Consider the following 17,054-nt stretch of genomic DNA (forward strand, 5'->3'; position numbering starts at 1 on the left):
AAACAGTTAAGATTCAGATAACATTCATTAGTTTCAAGACAAGTTACTGAAGTGTCTCAAAAGTTCAATGTGCAAACCCCATTTGTAATAAACTAATCACCAATGCATGTAACCATGAACATTGAGTGTAAAGTAAAGTAGTTCATTGTCACAGATCTTACCCTGAGTGTAGGCTAGATAGCAATTCAGTTATGAGGGCTGCTAGGGTTTATCACTGAGGTAAACTTATTTCACATCTTTTTCGACTAGTAAGGAAATCAGATTTCTACTCCAGTTTTCTCCTGTTGATTTGTACAAGGATGGAAAGGCTAGTAAGGAAATCAGTTTTCTACTCCATTTTTCTGTGTTGATTTGTACAAAATGGAAAATAGTTTTCCAATAGTGGAAAGAGTTTATTTCCTTTAAGAAACGTTATCCACAGATGTGTCAATTGAAAACAAATTCCGCCAATCAAACTGTTAACTTGAATGCAGTATTTTTAATTCTATACATTCATAGATGTGCTTGTTATGTTAATATTGATGAGAAACTTTACTGGTGGAAACTGAGAAACTCCAAAAGTAAAACAGAGGTACAAAATCAAATCTCATGTCATCCAAAATGGTCCCTTGCTACTTATAAGTCCCCAAAATCACTAATATCCCCTCGAGAGTCCTCAAAATACCGCCTGATATGACACTATACACTAGCACCCACCGGCCCAGTGGCCCCCCTACCATTAGGAAAGAAAAGGTAAGGACATAAGTTAAAATATCACAAACCAACCAGAATACACCTATCACAAGCCGTCCAGTAAGTTGAAAAGGTCCTCAGCATATATAGAGGTAGGCAGAAGTTAAGGTGTGGAAAATCTCATCCCTAATCTAGATCCATCTTACCATCATTAAATTATCCTCTTGTCAAAGGGCAATGGAACTGCTGCACTGAAGTCTCTATCTACAGTTTCTTCACGTTTTGAATCCACACTTGGTCCTTCCTACCATTATTATACAACATTTATAAGTGATAAACCTATGCTTAGTCTAAATCACCTTTTGAGCATGCCCTCTTGCCCATGCACAAAGGACTCTATTGTGGCCCATTAGGTCAAATCATTCCTAAACACTTCAAACATCACTCCAAAAAAAAAAATTATATGCACTCACTGTGAAAAGGATTAAGGAAGCAGGAAACTGCAGAGAACAGCCTTCAAGATGTAGCTCCATTGTTAATTGACTTGGGCGTAAGGTCCCTTGTTACAGGCACATCCAAATCCAAGAGTTCACAAAAACCTCTTACCTTGACAAAAAGATAGCTGCACAATTAAAGCCCTACCTTGAAATAGGTGTGACAAGATCAGCTATTGTACTAAACAAGGTTTTAAAACACACGACGCAGAGTTCATATTTCAAACGAGAATCCGTCCATAATATCATCAATAGCAGATTAATAACAACTAAAACTGGTTGAGAGAAATTGGACACACTGAAAATGACAGTTATATACTCCGTATTAAAATTTTAATGAACTTTATGAGAAACACACTGCAATATTGCAACGAATACAGCCTTAGTTATTGGAGAATCAAGCACCAGACAGGTAACAAAGTATAGGCTAGTTGTATAGGAACCAAGAGGTTGCAACAAAAGAAACAATGGAGAGAACAGAGAAATGAAAGCTGATATAGAGTAGTAAATAAGAAGGGGGAAAAAAACAAAAAAACTATATAACCTATACTTTGGTACTGAAATTTTCCAGTAATAAAAGGTACGAGTAGTAAAAAAGGGGGAAAAAATAAATAATACAACTAGCCTATACTTGGTGCTAAAATTCTCTAGTGAAAGTGGGACACAAAAAGAAAAAGGGCCAAACCCGAGAAATGAGAGGAATGTAAGCCCTTCATTCAACAGGTGCCACATGTCCAACTTCACCACTAACTCTCTACTTTCCTTGGAACAACTGAAACATCCCATGTACACAGCTATACTGCAGGTTCTCTTTTGAATTTAGTACTTAATAAAAGGCCCTTTTAAGTCCATCTCTATCTCTCTCCAGACAAGGCCAATACACATATCCTTCATGGTTTTGCAGAGTCATTTCTACTCTACCCTCACAAGAATAACTCAATCAGACCAGTTTCAACAGTTAAGCATCTCCTGATAACGCAGGTCCCTTCCTTTAATCAACTTTCCTATCAATGCTGATGCAGTGGAGTAATGCTTGGAAGCTCATACATAAGGCAATAATTTTTGCCCCATGCATTTTATCCATACCAAGTGGAAGAGTATAGCACAAACAGGCTTCATAACATCAAACACCAGTCCATCAAGAGACGATTAAGAGAACAAGATAACATTAATCCTTATGCGGTTAGAACATTATTCTCACCATGATCATTTTGTTAATTGACTAATCACTCAATACTTTTGAGTTTTTGACAAATCCCATGATAAATACAAAAAGCAACTGGAGCTCATATATAACCCTAGCCACTAGATGCTCCTAACCAACATTTATAATCCAATTACACCATGCCTAAAGAGCCAGAGTGAGCAATCAAAGCATCCTTGTGCTCCTAAAACACAACCATTCACCAAAGCCAACAAAAAAAAAAAAATCGTTATCCAACATACATTTTAATAGGGCAAGGCTACAGCATATGATCCACCAATCAATTCTTATAACATGTGAAAGACTGAAACTTGGCCATACATTCAGAGTATCAGAACATAAAAACAAGAATTCTATGGTTAACATTACCATTTAAACAAGTCAAATAGAAGTAGAACTATGTACAATATACACTTAATTATTCCACAAAGACCTTCAAACTGTTTTATAAAAACACAATCAAAGCAATAAAACCACAATTACCAGCTGATTTAACACAGCCATAACCAAGCAGCAAGCTTACCCCCCAAACTGTATAGAGTCATCATGCCATAACTATCCCTGCACACTAATATTCACCACGGTAATCACTAAAATCATCTTTTGGCAGATAATTCTCATCAACCCTCTCAGCAATCTTCTCTTGTTCATATTTAAACCCTTCATCCAATGCAATCCCACCAAGCGCCCCAGCAACCGCACCAACAGCTAACCCGGTACCGAGCCCGAAACCGCCACTTGTCCTCGTCCTCTGCTCATAAGGACTGTAATCAACCGGAGCAGACGGTGCCCCATAAGACCTGACCCCACTTTGAGGGAAGTACCCTGAGTAGTACCCCATAGAGTACGGAAACGCCGTAGGAGGCGGCGGTGGAGCAGGGGATGCTGACCTGGAGCTACTGTACGGATAAGGAGGGGCAGAAGAGTAATAATACCCAGGATGAGGGGTAGTTTGGTAATCATACTCCAACCCACTATGAGGTTGAGGTTGCTGAGGTAAAGCTTGCTCCTTTATCGCAAGCTTCAATCGGATCTTCCCATCGGGACGTCCAGAAGGTCGAAGAACGTTGTAAGTCCGAATGATATTCGGGTTATCGGGTTCGGGTAGGGTAGAAAGACGAACCTGAAGAGACCCCACAAAAGGTTTAGGAGTTTCCGACGCTTTTGAATGGAAGATTTCAAGAGAGAGAAAAGCGTCGGAAAGAGGGGAAGTAATGGGTAAGACGAATCGCTGGTTCCAAACGGGTTTGGTATTACCGGAATCATCGGATTTGGTGGTGAGTTTGTTATCCGGGTCGACCCAGAAAATGGCGTAGGGTTTGAGATCGCCGTTTTTCCAGTTGACGTTATTCAGGTGTTTGCCGGAGATAATGGTGATTTCGAGGTTTAATCGGACTGCAGGCGGTGGTTGTTGCGGCGGAGGAGGTGGTTGGGAGGGTCGTGACATCGCCATTGAAAGAGGAGTTTTTTGGAGGAGAGAGAAAGTGACGTGGGATGGGGTCAAGGGTGGTGTTTGGAGTGTTGGTTTTGGATAAAGGGGAAGTTGACGATCGTGCCCCTGTTATTTTGGGTGTTGATTGATATTTTATGTTTTGATCGACGGTTATTAGTAATTGCTTCTCATGGGTTGCTATTTACTATTTGTCGCTCCCAAATTACCAGGTAACGCTCCCTTTTTGACTTAAATGGACCACTATGCCCTTTATGCAATTTGAGTTATAAAAAGGACCTTGTTCCCCATTTGGACACAATACATGAAACGGTCCCCTTACTTCACGACATTGTTGTCCCGAGCTTCCCAAAATCGGTCCCCACGACCTTGCAACCAAATCGGTCCCCACGACCACCTAAATTTTCTATTTTCAAAAATCGTTAAATTTTCCGACGGGTCTTGGGTCATGGACAGCGAGTGGAACATACGTACGCCGGAAAATGCGTCGGATCATTCTGTAAGTTTTTTTTTTATTTTCGGTAATTAGGACATCCGCCTAAAATTTCCGGATGTCCTAGGTACATCCGCCTAAAATTTCCGGATGTACCATGGAACATCCGGAAATTTCAAGCGGAAGATGGGATCCGCCTAAAAAATCCGGATGTTCCATGGTACATCCGGAAATTTCAGGCGGATGTACCTAGGGACATCCGGAAATTTTAGGCGGATGTCCCTATTAATTTTTTTTTTTTTAAATGTTAAGTACGTTTATTAAGTTTTTTTTTATGTATTTTTTTTTCGTGGTCTTGTGATTATTGTTGTGATTTAGTATTTGATAATTAATGTAATTTTGTTGTATTAATATGATTATTAGTAATATGTTTATTTTTTGTTTCATTATTATTATTATTATTATTATTTATATTATTATTATTATTATTATTATTATTATTATTAGTAATATGTTGATATTATTGTTGTTGTTGTAGTTGATATTATTATTGTTGTTGTTGCTGTTATTTTTATTGTTGTTGTTGTTGTTGATATTGTTATTATTAATTAGTAGAAATATAATTTTAATATTAATATTATTATTATTATTATTATTATTATTATTATTATTATTATTATTGTTATTGTTATTATTATTATTATTTATTTATTAATTAATGTTATGGTCTTATAAATTGTTTTGTAGTTGTTGTTATAATTTTTTATTATCATTAATATTGTTATTGTTTTGTATTTGTTGTTATTATTATTAGTATTGTTATTAGTATTGTTATTATTATTATTATTATTATTATTATTAGTATTGTTTTTATTATTTTTATTATTTTAATTATAATTATTATTATTATTATTATTGTTTTTATTATTATTTTGACATAAAGCATGTTTTGTTTAATTTGTATAGGATATGGAATCTGAGGAAGGCGGTGACGGTGTGAATTATAGTGGGAATTTTGTCACCGATACGTTTTTTCCTACATTTGACGATGCTGTTACATGGGCTGATGGTGTTTCCATAAAATTGGGATTTATATTGGTGAAATCGTCTTATAAAAAAACCAGATATGGTCGGCCGTATCGGTATTTGCGATGTGATCGGTCACGAAGGAGCAAGCCGAGAGATTTGGAGAACGCGATACGGAAGGACACCAAAACCAAAGCTAATGGTTGTCCATTCTACATCAAGATATATTATGATGTCAGCACCGAAAGTTGGAAGATCATTGCGAAAAATGATCACACCGGGACACATAACCACCCAATGATTGTGTACCCAGAGGGTCACCGTAAAGTGAGCGGATTGAGTCCGGGTGCAAAACAGGTTGTGCGGGACATGACAAAGTCCAAGGTTGCTCCCCGTAACATCATGTCCACTATTGCCGAGCAATTTCCTGATGATCATCCAAACATCCGACACATTTACAATTGCCGAAATGACTTCAGGATGGAGATGTCCGAAGGAAGAGGAGTTGTTCAACAATTTCTTCATCTGGCGAGAGAGAGTAAATACATTTACTGGTTCACGAACGATGATCACAACGTTTTGCAACATGCATTTATGGTGCACCCGATCATGGTCAACATACTCCGCACATACCCACATGTCATAGGTATGGATTCTACTTACAAGACCAATCGATATAACATGCCTTTCTTTGAGATAGTAGGCGTGACACCGACAAACCAGAATTTTCTAGTTGGATACGTTTTCATGCGCGACGAGTGCACGGCTAGCTATCGGTGGGTGTTGCAGAGATTAAGGGAGTTGATTGGGTTTGATAAAGAGCCATCTGTATTTATTTCAGACCGTGATCTTGGGCTATGTGCGGCTTTGAGAGAAGTCTTTCCAGGGACGTCACATTTACTCTGTCTATGGCACATCAACAGAGATGTGGAGGCTAAGGTGACGAAGATGTTTGGAAACAAGACGGTTGGTGTCAGTTTTAGAGCTGGGAGATGGTTCAAAATCGTGAATGCAACAACACAGGCGGAGTATGATCGTGCTCTAACTGCCATGCAAGTGAGGTGGGGAAAATATCCGGAAGTGATTCGGTATGTTCAGAGAACTTGGCTTTGTCATAAGGAGAAATTTGTGAAATTTTGGACGAACCAGGTTCTTCATTTTGGTAACACCACCAACTGCAGAGTTGAGAGCCAACATTCAGCAGTGAAAACTTGGTTAGAATCATCCACAGGTTAGTTGTATTATTTTATTAGTTGTTCTCGTTGTTACGTAATTGTAATTGTATTAATTGTAATTGTATTTGAATTTACTAATTAGAATCATTGGCAGGTGCTTTGGATACCGTATGGGCCCGAGTCCATTGTCATATCGGTAATCGCATAATACAAATTCGTAATGACTTGGAGGCATCAAGGTCTAAAATTGGTCAGATGTACAAACAATTGCCACTGTCACGTATAAATGGCAAAGTGTCTCAACATTGCTTGAAAGTTCTGGATAACGAGATGAAAAGGATGCGGGATTTGAGTTACCAGGTCCATGAACGGTGTGGATGTGCTATGCGTCTGACCCATGGTCTTCCATGTGCTTGCCAGATACATGATTCGATAGTTGCACAGACGGGATTGTATAGCAGCCAAATTCATTCTTTCTGGAAGATACTGGTTATTGGTGATGGTGTTAACATTCCTGAAGTGGTAAATGATTCGACCGAGGAGGCTGCACATTTTCGGTCCCTAATCGACGAAGTCATGGAAAGTGACCCGGCCGTACGTCGAAATGTAACGCGAATCATTGAAGAGGAGCTACATCCAGATCATTCACACCTTGAAGAACCACATATCAACCTTAACACTCGTGGTCGACCGAAAAGAAATAACACCAGGCGTGATCGTAGCTATTTCGAGCATGTGAACCGTCAACACACTCAACGTGGTGGTGACCCAGAACCAGGTAATACTAAAATTCTATATTTAATATAAAAATATGTAAACTTAATACTTGTAGCTTTACTAATAATTTATCTTTTAATTTTGTGTTGTAGATCCAAGTGACATTAGTCAATGCAGGTATTTGAACTTGCTTCCAGCCCCAATGTTGCCGTACATTTCGTCTTGGAAGGATGTCATTGGTGATGGGAACTGTGGCTTTCGTTGTGTCCCCGACTTCTTCTTTGGCGATCAAAATAAGTGGTTTGACGCTCGGGAAACAATAGCGAACGAGGTCGCTGGTCATCCTGATTTGTACGAACGGATTTACGGGCTTGGGCGACTTTGGATGAACGTGGAGCGTATTCGATGGGATGGTGGGGCTGTCGGGGAGCGGCATTGGATGGTTACAATTCAAGATTTATTTCCTATTGCTACGTGGTTCAACGCAAGGGTGATTTGTCTCGGAGTAGGCCTAGTACCAACTTGCTACTACCCATGCATCACAGTCTTACCGCTTAGGGCACGCAACGGGGTTCGGTCACCGACTCGAGAGTTTGTGATTGCTACAGTTGGTGGATCACATTTTATCCGTCTTGACCTTGTACCTGATTCACCACTCCCACCGATCGCCGGTTGGTGGACGGAACACCACGAGGATAGTGTCAATGGATGGGATCAAGCATATCAATTGAGAAGGGACATGTGGGATGCATTAGTTAGGTAGTTTGTAATGTACATTCACTAACTTTGAACATTTGTAAAAAAAATAGATTTATGAAATTAATTTTATATGTATTTGCTTTTAATCTAACATGATATGCAACAAAACATCAAATATAAAATAAAATAAGTGTCCAGTTTATACATTACATTTTAAAAAATAAAATGCAAATAAGTTCATAACATAATTAAAACCATCACTAACAGAACATCTAATCAAAATAATCTAAAGTCCCATTTTTGACTTCCAATCAAATACAAGTTGCTCAGTCATTGTTCGAGTCTCACTCGACATTTCAGGATACTCAGCTAGTGCTCTTTGGTGAATCTCCATGGACCGACCCATCCACTGCAAATAAAACAATAACATATTATAACACAAAAATTAATAGAAGTCATTGTTAATATAATAATAAGCATTAATACTTACGTAATCAGTGTTAGTCCGCTCAGGCAGGTTGCTTGTAACTCCTGGACCTGGAGATACCCGCGGGTGAGAAAACCTGTACAGCCACTGCATGTATCCGGGCGCAACCGAAGGAGCTGCAGCACTAAGCCTGGGTAGGGCACCTAAAACAACACTCTGAGATACCCCAGGGACAAACCTGTCCCACATCACAGCTGTCATCTCAGTCGGGAAGTCTACCCGATACATCTTCAAGTTAGTCGGCCTCTTGGCCTTCTCTGGCCTGATGATCTCGCGGGGAATGCCTTGCACGAAACCAAGCTGGCGCACCACTCTATCAGGCATGTACGGCTCAATGATGTTACGGTACTGGATGCAGCCAATGAATAAAGTGGGGGGCACTCGTAATGCAGGATCAGCTCCGTACGGTAGCCAGTTCACCTCACGGTCAGTAAGCGCATCAATCCTAGTACGAAAAGCTAACAGGCGCTCCAGGTTCTTGCTAGGACATCCCGCTCCTACATCCCAAGCAGACGCACGAGGCATTTGAAGGTCCCGGGTCAAGGTACCCTGCTGTGGCCGAAAGCACGGAAAGTACTCGTAAATCCACGCTTGCAGAAGCGTGAGACAACCAGCAATCGAATCAGCACCTTTCCGTGATGCCGTGCCCAGTTGCCGATACAAGTAGGCCAGTGCAGCTGTTCCCCAAGCATACTCGTTAATAGGGACATCCGTGTGACATAGCTCGTGGAGGAAGGAAGGATGCGTACGGTTACCACTCTTGTCTACAAACAGTGTACCTCCAAGCACTAACCACAAGTATGCATCAAGCTGCTCACTAAAATCCCGGTCGACCGCCAATGTCGACTCAAAAATCTTATCAGTCAACACCCCACTACCCTGCCAAATGGTCGTTGTGCCGCAAACCTCAGACAGATCATCTGGAGTCATATCCATGGTGACCGAGCACTCGTCCCGTAACACGTCCGTGCTAGGAGTAGTGGACACCATATTGCCTGCAACCCGTAACCCAAGTATGTTGTACACGTCGTGCAGCAAGATCGTAATCTCCCCAAATGGCATGTGAAAGGTGTTCGTATCTGGCTGCCACCTCTCAACAAAAGCAGAAATCAACGGCCAATCAAGTCTCTTAAACATCAGGCCGGGCAAGTGAGACAACCAACTAGCATCAATCGCCGCAATGTCCTCCACAGATTGACGGCCTCGCCAAGTAAACAAGTCAGAACATAACTTTGTCCTACTCAAACAGCGTAAAACACTACGCTCCTGCTCCATCCAGATATACCGTGCCACGTGACCGCCAAAACTAGGGATAACTGACCCATCCTCAGGCCCACCCGGCATCGGTTCCTGCACTAATCATGCCTCTGCAGAGCTGGAAGTAGGCTGACTCGACCCACTACCAACAAATCTCCCAAACTGACCCCTATATACCATATGGAAATCCTGAGGGTCCTGTTCTTCATCCCGGTCACCAGCATGACTAGCCGAACATTCGTCTTCCTCGTCAGATATGGGTGCTCCACTTGCAGAGTACAAGGGCCGACTACTACCAGACTGTTGGTCTCTCCACCAACCACTAGTAGACCCGTATTGTTGCTGCTCGGGCTGAACCGGTGAAGATCGAGATGTCTGTCTCCTAACAGACGCATTCAGACGTCGTGATATTGCATGTCGAGCACCAGAACCCTCGATCTACATAAAATTAAAAAATAATCCGATTTTAGTAATAACAATAACAATAACCATAATAACAATAACAACAATAATAATAATAACAACAACAACAACAACAACAACAAATACAAATTAACAACAACAAATACAAATTAACAACAACAAATATAACCTTAACAACAACAATAACTAACAACAACAACAACAACAATAACCATAATAACAATAATAATAATACTAATATCAACAACTATAATACTAATCATAATTAAAAATATTAATAATAGTACTACTAATAACACTAATAATAATATTATTATAACAACAACAACAACAAAAAAAAAAAAAAAATTAAACAACAACAATAACCATAAAAACCCTAATATCAAATTAGTTTAATAATAATACTAATCATATTTTTAAAAATAATAACACTAATAATAATAATAATAATAACAATAATAATAATAATAATAATAATAATAATAATAATAATAACAATAATAATAATAATACTAACCATAACACTTCAAAATAACAACAAAAATAACAAAATCCAAAAAAAAAAAAACAAATTAACAATAACAACAATAACCTTAACATTAATAATAAAAACCTAATATCAACAAAATAATAAAAATTATCATATTTTTTAAAATAATTACATTACAAAATATAATAAGCACAATAATAACAACAACAATAATAATAATATCAACAATAATCACCATAACACTTCAAAATAACAAAAAAAAAAACAAAATCCGAAAAAAAAAATAATAAAATTAACAATTTTATTAACGGGCCAAAAAAAAAAAAAAAAAAAAAAATGGAACTTCCGCCCAAAATTTCCGGAAGTTCCATGGAGGATCCGCCTGGAATTTCCGGATCCTCCATGGAACATCCGGAAATTTTGTGCGGAAGTTCCTGGGATCCGAAATTAAAAAAAAAAAAAATACCTCGTCTCCGCCGCCGCCGCCTCCGCCGCTGCCACCAGCGCCGCCGAAGGTCCTCCCTCCGAATCTCAGCCTAATCCGCCTCGAATCACCCATTTTCTTTTGTGTTTATGATGATTGTTGTTTTTTAAAAAAATGAAGAACAATTTTTGAATTTTTTTTTTTAAAAAAAAAAATTGTTTTAGAGAGTTAGAGAGTAAGAGAGTTTGAGAGTTAGAGAGAGAAGTAAAGAAGTGAGAAATGTTGGTCGGGAAGGAAAAAACCGTATTTATATATTAGGGGTAAAATTGGAATTTCAAGAAAAAAAGGGAGCGTTACCCGGTAAAATGGGAGCGACAAATAACAACACCCTTTACTAAAGTACTGAATTAGGTTTGAACACATTGCTAAATGCCAAGCCAAAGGCTAATTTTGCTTAGCGTCTGAAATTGAGCAAAAGCGGGTGATAATCCTATTAGGCTCTAACTCATTCGGATTTGAGTTTAAAAACACTCTAATCTTAATTTAAATCATTCTATACATTAATTGAATAGATAATTATATTTCAACTTCACGGTTGCCACCGAATATCTAAACATACAAAGATGTAGCAACCTCCATTTAATGTCCTTGCTCATTTCATTTTTGAGTAACCTATGCAACTGCACCTATGAAGCACCACAAGCCAATGAATGCTCCACAAGACCACAACCACTTACTGAGTTACTGGCAGTCAAGCCACCGTCTATAGCAACACACCTCTACTCTATACAAATAAAACGAACCACCAGCTTGAGATTGCTTTTGAGAAGAATATTGGGATCCAAGTAACAAAAGTTTATGCAGTAGTTGGTCTTACAAAACTACTACCAATGTCATGAGCAGAGATTAAATAGCAACATATCACAAAAGTTTAGTGTAATAACAAACAATGAGCAGCATATATGTTTGGAATCTTTTGAACCTTAAATAGATGGGAGCAAGAGAGTTACAGATTCGCAGTCCTCCTCAAGGCCAAGCTGCCTTCATCCGCCAGGCAATCAACCCTTCAAAGTCTGGCCAATCGGCCCAATCTGTCAATTTGTCATGTAATTTGTACTTTGCAGGCATTGATGTTTGAACCAAATAATTGGCAAAGATAACTCTATGCACCGTAACTCCTAATTCTAACTGGCATCAACCAAAGTAATCCTGCAGCAACATAAGCACAATACATGTTAGTTGGAAAAAAAAAAAAAAAAAATCAAAAGAATGAACACAAAGTCTGCAATCTGACATGAGTTTATGGGCATGGGGTTAGGGGAAGCTTTCAATCAAGCATGACCACATTCACACAATACCATCTAGTAACAGCATTTCTTTTCAGCATAATCAACAAATGTACATATAATCAACAATATTGCTTCAAACTTTGATTTTGAACTTTAGAAGTCCAGTGATGGATCAATTTAGGAAGGTATGAGAGAGACCTGTCTATTAGTTTATTCTGCCTACATAATCTGCTGCAATAGTATGAATGAGAGAAGAGTTAAGCCAATATAACAAAGAGTTACCATCTCTATACTAGACTCCTGCTTTTCCAACTTTTAGATAAAGTTATCAACGTTGTGCATGGGTGGCGTAGTTGCACTTCTACCCGTTCTAACTGACTTCTGACCCAAATTGAGCAAAGGCGGCCACTTCAAATCTGAGGACAAATCACAATCTCTGGTACGTACACCAGGCCTCTCATGCTCTTTGAATCCGCAGACTGCAATCTTTAGGGGTTGGTTTTTTTTATACATACCTAAGGACCATCTCTCTCTTTGTTGTAAATTAAATCGTTGACGTAAAATCCAAGCCTTGATTCTCAAAAACTAGTTTACAGCTACTACGCACGCAAGAATTCAGAAGATAGATGTCAAACCATTCTGCATTAGATTTCTGATTAGTTAATTCCAAATTCCACCTTCTCCTTCACGCAGACCCAAAATCAGCTGTGTACAAGGAGCTTACTCTCGCTGAGTGTCCTACAGCTCTTATTGAGTTTTGTTTATTCCATCATCTGCTTATGAAAACACAAAATTGAGGTTAACCCAAGAAAGGTTTACTCAAACTGTTTTATCTAATTAGGGGGTGGCAGCTAACACTGGCAAGTGATCCTCACTAGAAGAAGTTTTTGCAATGAAATATATGCAAATTTGATCAAATACCGGTTATGTTCAGAAAGATGCACATGCAGGCTTCAGCTGTCCGTACAATTCATCCAGCAAAATACATATCTCACTGGATGCAGGGTGAGATTTATCAGCAGCAACGAACTGATGCAATTCATTTTCCAATTCAATCCAACTAGATCCAGGAAAACTTTTCTCTATACCCTGTTCCCTCATCACAGCCCTAATTTTTTTAACCTCTTCCCATCTACTGGCTTTAGAATACATGCTAAGTAGCAGGCTATAGTAACCACAATTATCAGGCTCCAAATCCATTAGCTTACTGACGGCTAGTTCAGCAATCTCTAAGTTCTGACATAGCTTAGAACCACTTAATAGGGCACCCCAGATAACTGAATTTGGTTCAATTTTCATACTTCCAATCAGTTCTAGTGCATCTTCAAGCAACTTAGCCTTGCATAGTAGATCAACCATGCATCCATAATGCTTTAACTCTGGACGAATTTGAAAATCATTAATCATGCTTTGGAATATCTCACGGCCTTCTTCGACTAGCCCTGCATGAGTGCATGCACTAAGAACACTAATAAAAGTTACCCCATTAGGCTTAATATTCTCCTCTAGCATTTTATTAAACATTGCAATCGCTGATTTTCCATACCCATGAGCAGCAAGCCCTTCAATGATTGAATTCCAACAATAGAGGTTTTTCTCCCTTAAGTTTAAAAAGACGACAAGTGCTCTTTCTAATTTCCCACACTTGGCATACATGTCTACCAACGCAGACCCAACATAAACATCTAGCAAAAACCCCTCTCGTACAATATAAAAATGAATCTTCCTCCCTAAATCAAGAGCTCCTAGATGTGCACAGCATGAAACTACTGTTGCTAACGTCCTCTTATCAGGGCAGATCCCATTCTTCAGCATCTCATCATAGGCAGCCAACGCCTTCTTATATTCTTTGTTCTGAGTATAACACGCGATCATAGTAGTCCACGAAACCAAATCTTTATCAGACATCTGATCAAACAACAACTCCGCAGCCTCAACATCCCCTAGCCTCGCTTACCCATCAATCATAGTATTCCAGGCAGTAGCATTCCTCTGAGGCATCCCATCAAACAAGTTCCTCGCAGAAGCCATATCTCCACCCCGAGCATGAACCGAGACAATTGTACTCCACGCGAATGTATCTTTCTCAGGCATTTCATCAAACACCTTCCGTGCTTCAACAAGCTTACCAAGTTTCCCATAAAAATCAACCAATGCAGTCAACACAAACACATGAGCATCAAACCCCATTTTCCAAGCATGACAATGAACACATTCCCCAGTTTTCAAATCAAACGCTTGACCACAAGCCTTGATTAATGGCGATAAAGTATAACTAGTTGGGTAAATTGAAGTTCTCAACATTTTCATGTATAATTTCAAAGCTTGAATCGGTCTTCCCCAATCAATTAAACCTCTAATCAATGAATTATACACAAAAACATTGGGAGATTTCATCTGGGTAACAGCTAAATTTGCATAATCTATCTGATTAAGGGAAGAACAAACACTGATGAATTGGGTCATTACATAACAATCCCCAATATTATCTGATTTGATCATGGAGGATTGAAGGGATTGTAGAGCTGGGAAATTTGAGCAGTTCTTAAGATGGCTTACTAGAGTTTCTGTGTGTATGAATTTGATAGTTTGCGCAGATTTTGACGGAAACAATTGGTTCAGGTAAGCTATGTTTTTCCGGCAGCGAAAAACTATTGGCGCCATGAATCGTACGGGGATTATTTTGAATTTTGTGAAAGGGCGGAAACTAAATTATGAATTTGTAATAGCCCCAAGGGTTTGGCCAAAATCATCTCACTTTTTTTTTTTTTTTTTTTTTTTTTTGAAATAATCCAAAATCATCTCACTCAATCTCAATAAAGTTTGTTTCAAAAAACTTCATTCACTTGTTTCAAAATAATTGCCACATTACATTTTACTAGTAGCAAATAATTAAGGGAATATCAAATATGGGATATTAATTGAAAATAGAATCATACGGATAACAACTTGAACATTACCGTTTAAAAAACAAGTTAGTGAGTGGAAATATACAAGATTAGTATAGTTTGATTTCATTTATCCATTTGATTTGTAAGTTGTGTGTCAATATGATGTTATACTGAGAACTTTTAAGAATTTAAAACATATAATAATGTTTTTATATGATTGTGACAACATCAATTTACCGTTTTTTTATCTATGGGATTCGGGGTGTTCAAAAATCGGTCCGGACTGATTCGTATTGAGATATACCTATTTTTTATCAGGTCCTAAACTCTATAAAAATTGGTCTTGGACCGGACCAGTTTTTTGCTTAAACTTATGCATAAATTTTTAATAATAATTAAGATTATCCTTGAAAAAACTTAGAAAATTATGATCATATGCGCATTTTCATAAACATACAAAAAAAAAAAAAGACGTTAAAAATGTTTTCCCTTTATTTTTTCGAGTTTTCCATAATTTTTTTAAAAAGTTAGAAATTTTATAAAAAAAATACAATTGGTCCAAATTAGTTCGGTCCAGATTTTGGATCGATTTTTCGATCCGATCTTTGGTTCTTGAAATTCAAACATTTGGTCTTTGGTCTGGTCCGATCTTCGGTTCTTGAAATTCAAACTTTTAGTCTTCGGTTTGTGAAATTTAAACTTTCGATCTTTGGTCTGGTCCGGTCTAGGTCCAATGAACAACCCAAAGCTAATTAGACTTATTGGGATATACTAGTCATCAAAATCATTCGAGGAGCAATAAGAATGAAAAATTGTGGGAAAAACTTCGTTCTATTTTGAAGGAAATGAATGAAAATGGATTTCAAGCTTTCAACACAAGTATACAATTAAGGGCTACTCTTAATTCCATTCACCTTATGGTGTGTTTGAATGTTCAATTCACCTTATTTTGGGTGTAGTTAAATTTACCTAAACTAATTAGACTAATTTTGAAACTTGTTTGATTGAAATTTGATGTTTGTGGCATCTATTAACTCTTAACGAAACTTATCTAAACTTAGTTTTCTTGAACTTCTCATATACATTTAGATTTACTGTAATTCATTTTGGAAAAGTTAGTTATCAAACTTTTAGATAAACGTTGATAAGTTCAAATAATATAAGTTTAAGAAAAATAGGTTCAATGCTACGCAAATGTGAACAAAACCAAATTAAGCATAAGGCAGTTTGATTAAGTGTGTGTTCTATTCATCTAACTTTTATAACTGAACTTGACTGAATTTAATTGAACTCATCTTAACTTATGTGAACTTATTAAAATTTAAGTACTTGGGTAACTCTTATTTAAACTTATATTTCTTAAAATTAACTGAACTTATTAGATATGAAATATGTAAAAATAAAATGAACAGAACATGCCCAAATTTAGAGAATTAGGTGAATAAAAAACACATCATAAGATAGAGCTAAGACACTCTTGTCCCTAAAAATAAATATGTTGATGCCAAAGTTTCACATGTATAATTGGGCTACTCTATACATTATCGACATAATTCATAAATTAATAGTTCGAATAGCGTTTGAATACTAGAGGAAAGATTGGTCTTTTAAATTCTTATGTAGTATACCACCAACAAAACAATAACTCCGACCACATGGTGTGGCCAACGCGTTGTAAAAAAAAAAAAAATAATAATAATAAAAAAATAGTATTAAGCCCGATTGATGCGTGGATTAATTTTTAGTATTACAGGTTTTTAAACTAAAGAATTATACTATTGTGTACTTGGATTGTTCTTAGATTTTGAGGGAAGATAAACTATTAAATTTTTGTGTAATTGAATAATAATACGAAATACAATGAAATTTTAGACGAACCAAGATACACAAAGGAAATTTGATTATTATACTGAAGTGATTGAA

The 17,054-nt window shown here is 37.6% G+C and overlaps 2 protein-coding genes and 1 pseudogene across 2 annotated transcripts; 1 reads left to right on the plus strand and 2 right to left on the minus strand.

The window, feature by feature from the left end:
* Positions 1 to 2,639: 2,639 nt before the first annotated feature.
* Positions 2,640 to 3,901, minus strand: LOC145594870 (uncharacterized). The gene has a single exon (XM_081651215.1). The coding sequence runs from the start codon at positions 3,821 to 3,823 to the stop codon at positions 2,939 to 2,941; it is 885 nt and encodes a 294-aa protein (XP_081507341.1). The 5' UTR covers positions 3,824 to 3,901; the 3' UTR covers positions 2,640 to 2,938.
* Positions 3,902 to 6,646: 2,745 nt separating this feature from the next.
* Positions 6,647 to 8,033, plus strand: LOC145595837 (uncharacterized). The gene is made up of 2 exons (XM_081652272.1): positions 6,647 to 7,232; positions 7,324 to 8,033. Exons 1-2 carry the CDS (start codon positions 6,710 to 6,712, stop codon positions 7,932 to 7,934), a joined length of 1,134 nt encoding a protein of 377 aa, XP_081508398.1. The 5' UTR covers positions 6,647 to 6,709; the 3' UTR covers positions 7,935 to 8,033.
* A 4,909-nt stretch (positions 8,034 to 12,942) lies between these two features.
* LOC145596017 (pentatricopeptide repeat-containing protein At1g06143 pseudogene) lies at positions 12,943 to 14,938 on the minus strand (annotated as a pseudogene).
* Between the last annotated feature and the right edge of the window lie 2,116 nt (positions 14,939 to 17,054).

The sequence above is a fragment of the Chenopodium album genome, chromosome 19, assembly GCF_948465745.1.
Source record: "Chenopodium album chromosome 19, dcCheAlbu1.1, whole genome shotgun sequence".
Classification (NCBI taxonomy): domain Eukaryota; kingdom Viridiplantae; phylum Streptophyta; class Magnoliopsida; order Caryophyllales; family Amaranthaceae; genus Chenopodium; species Chenopodium album.

What these genes read in the sequence shown, in the direction of transcription:
- LOC145594870 (XM_081651215.1), bottom strand. Translation starts at nt 3,823, where the DNA reads ATGGCGATGTCACGACCCTCCCAACCACCTCCTCCGCCGCAACAACCA.
- LOC145595837 (XM_081652272.1), top strand. Translation starts at nt 6,710, where the DNA reads ATGTACAAACAATTGCCACTGTCACGTATAAATGGCAAAGTGTCTCAA. An exon ending in TGGTGGTGACCCAGAACCAG is followed by an intron (nt 7,233 to 7,323) that starts GTAATACTAAAA and finishes TTTGTGTTGTAG; the next exon opens with ATCCAAGTGACATTAGTCAA.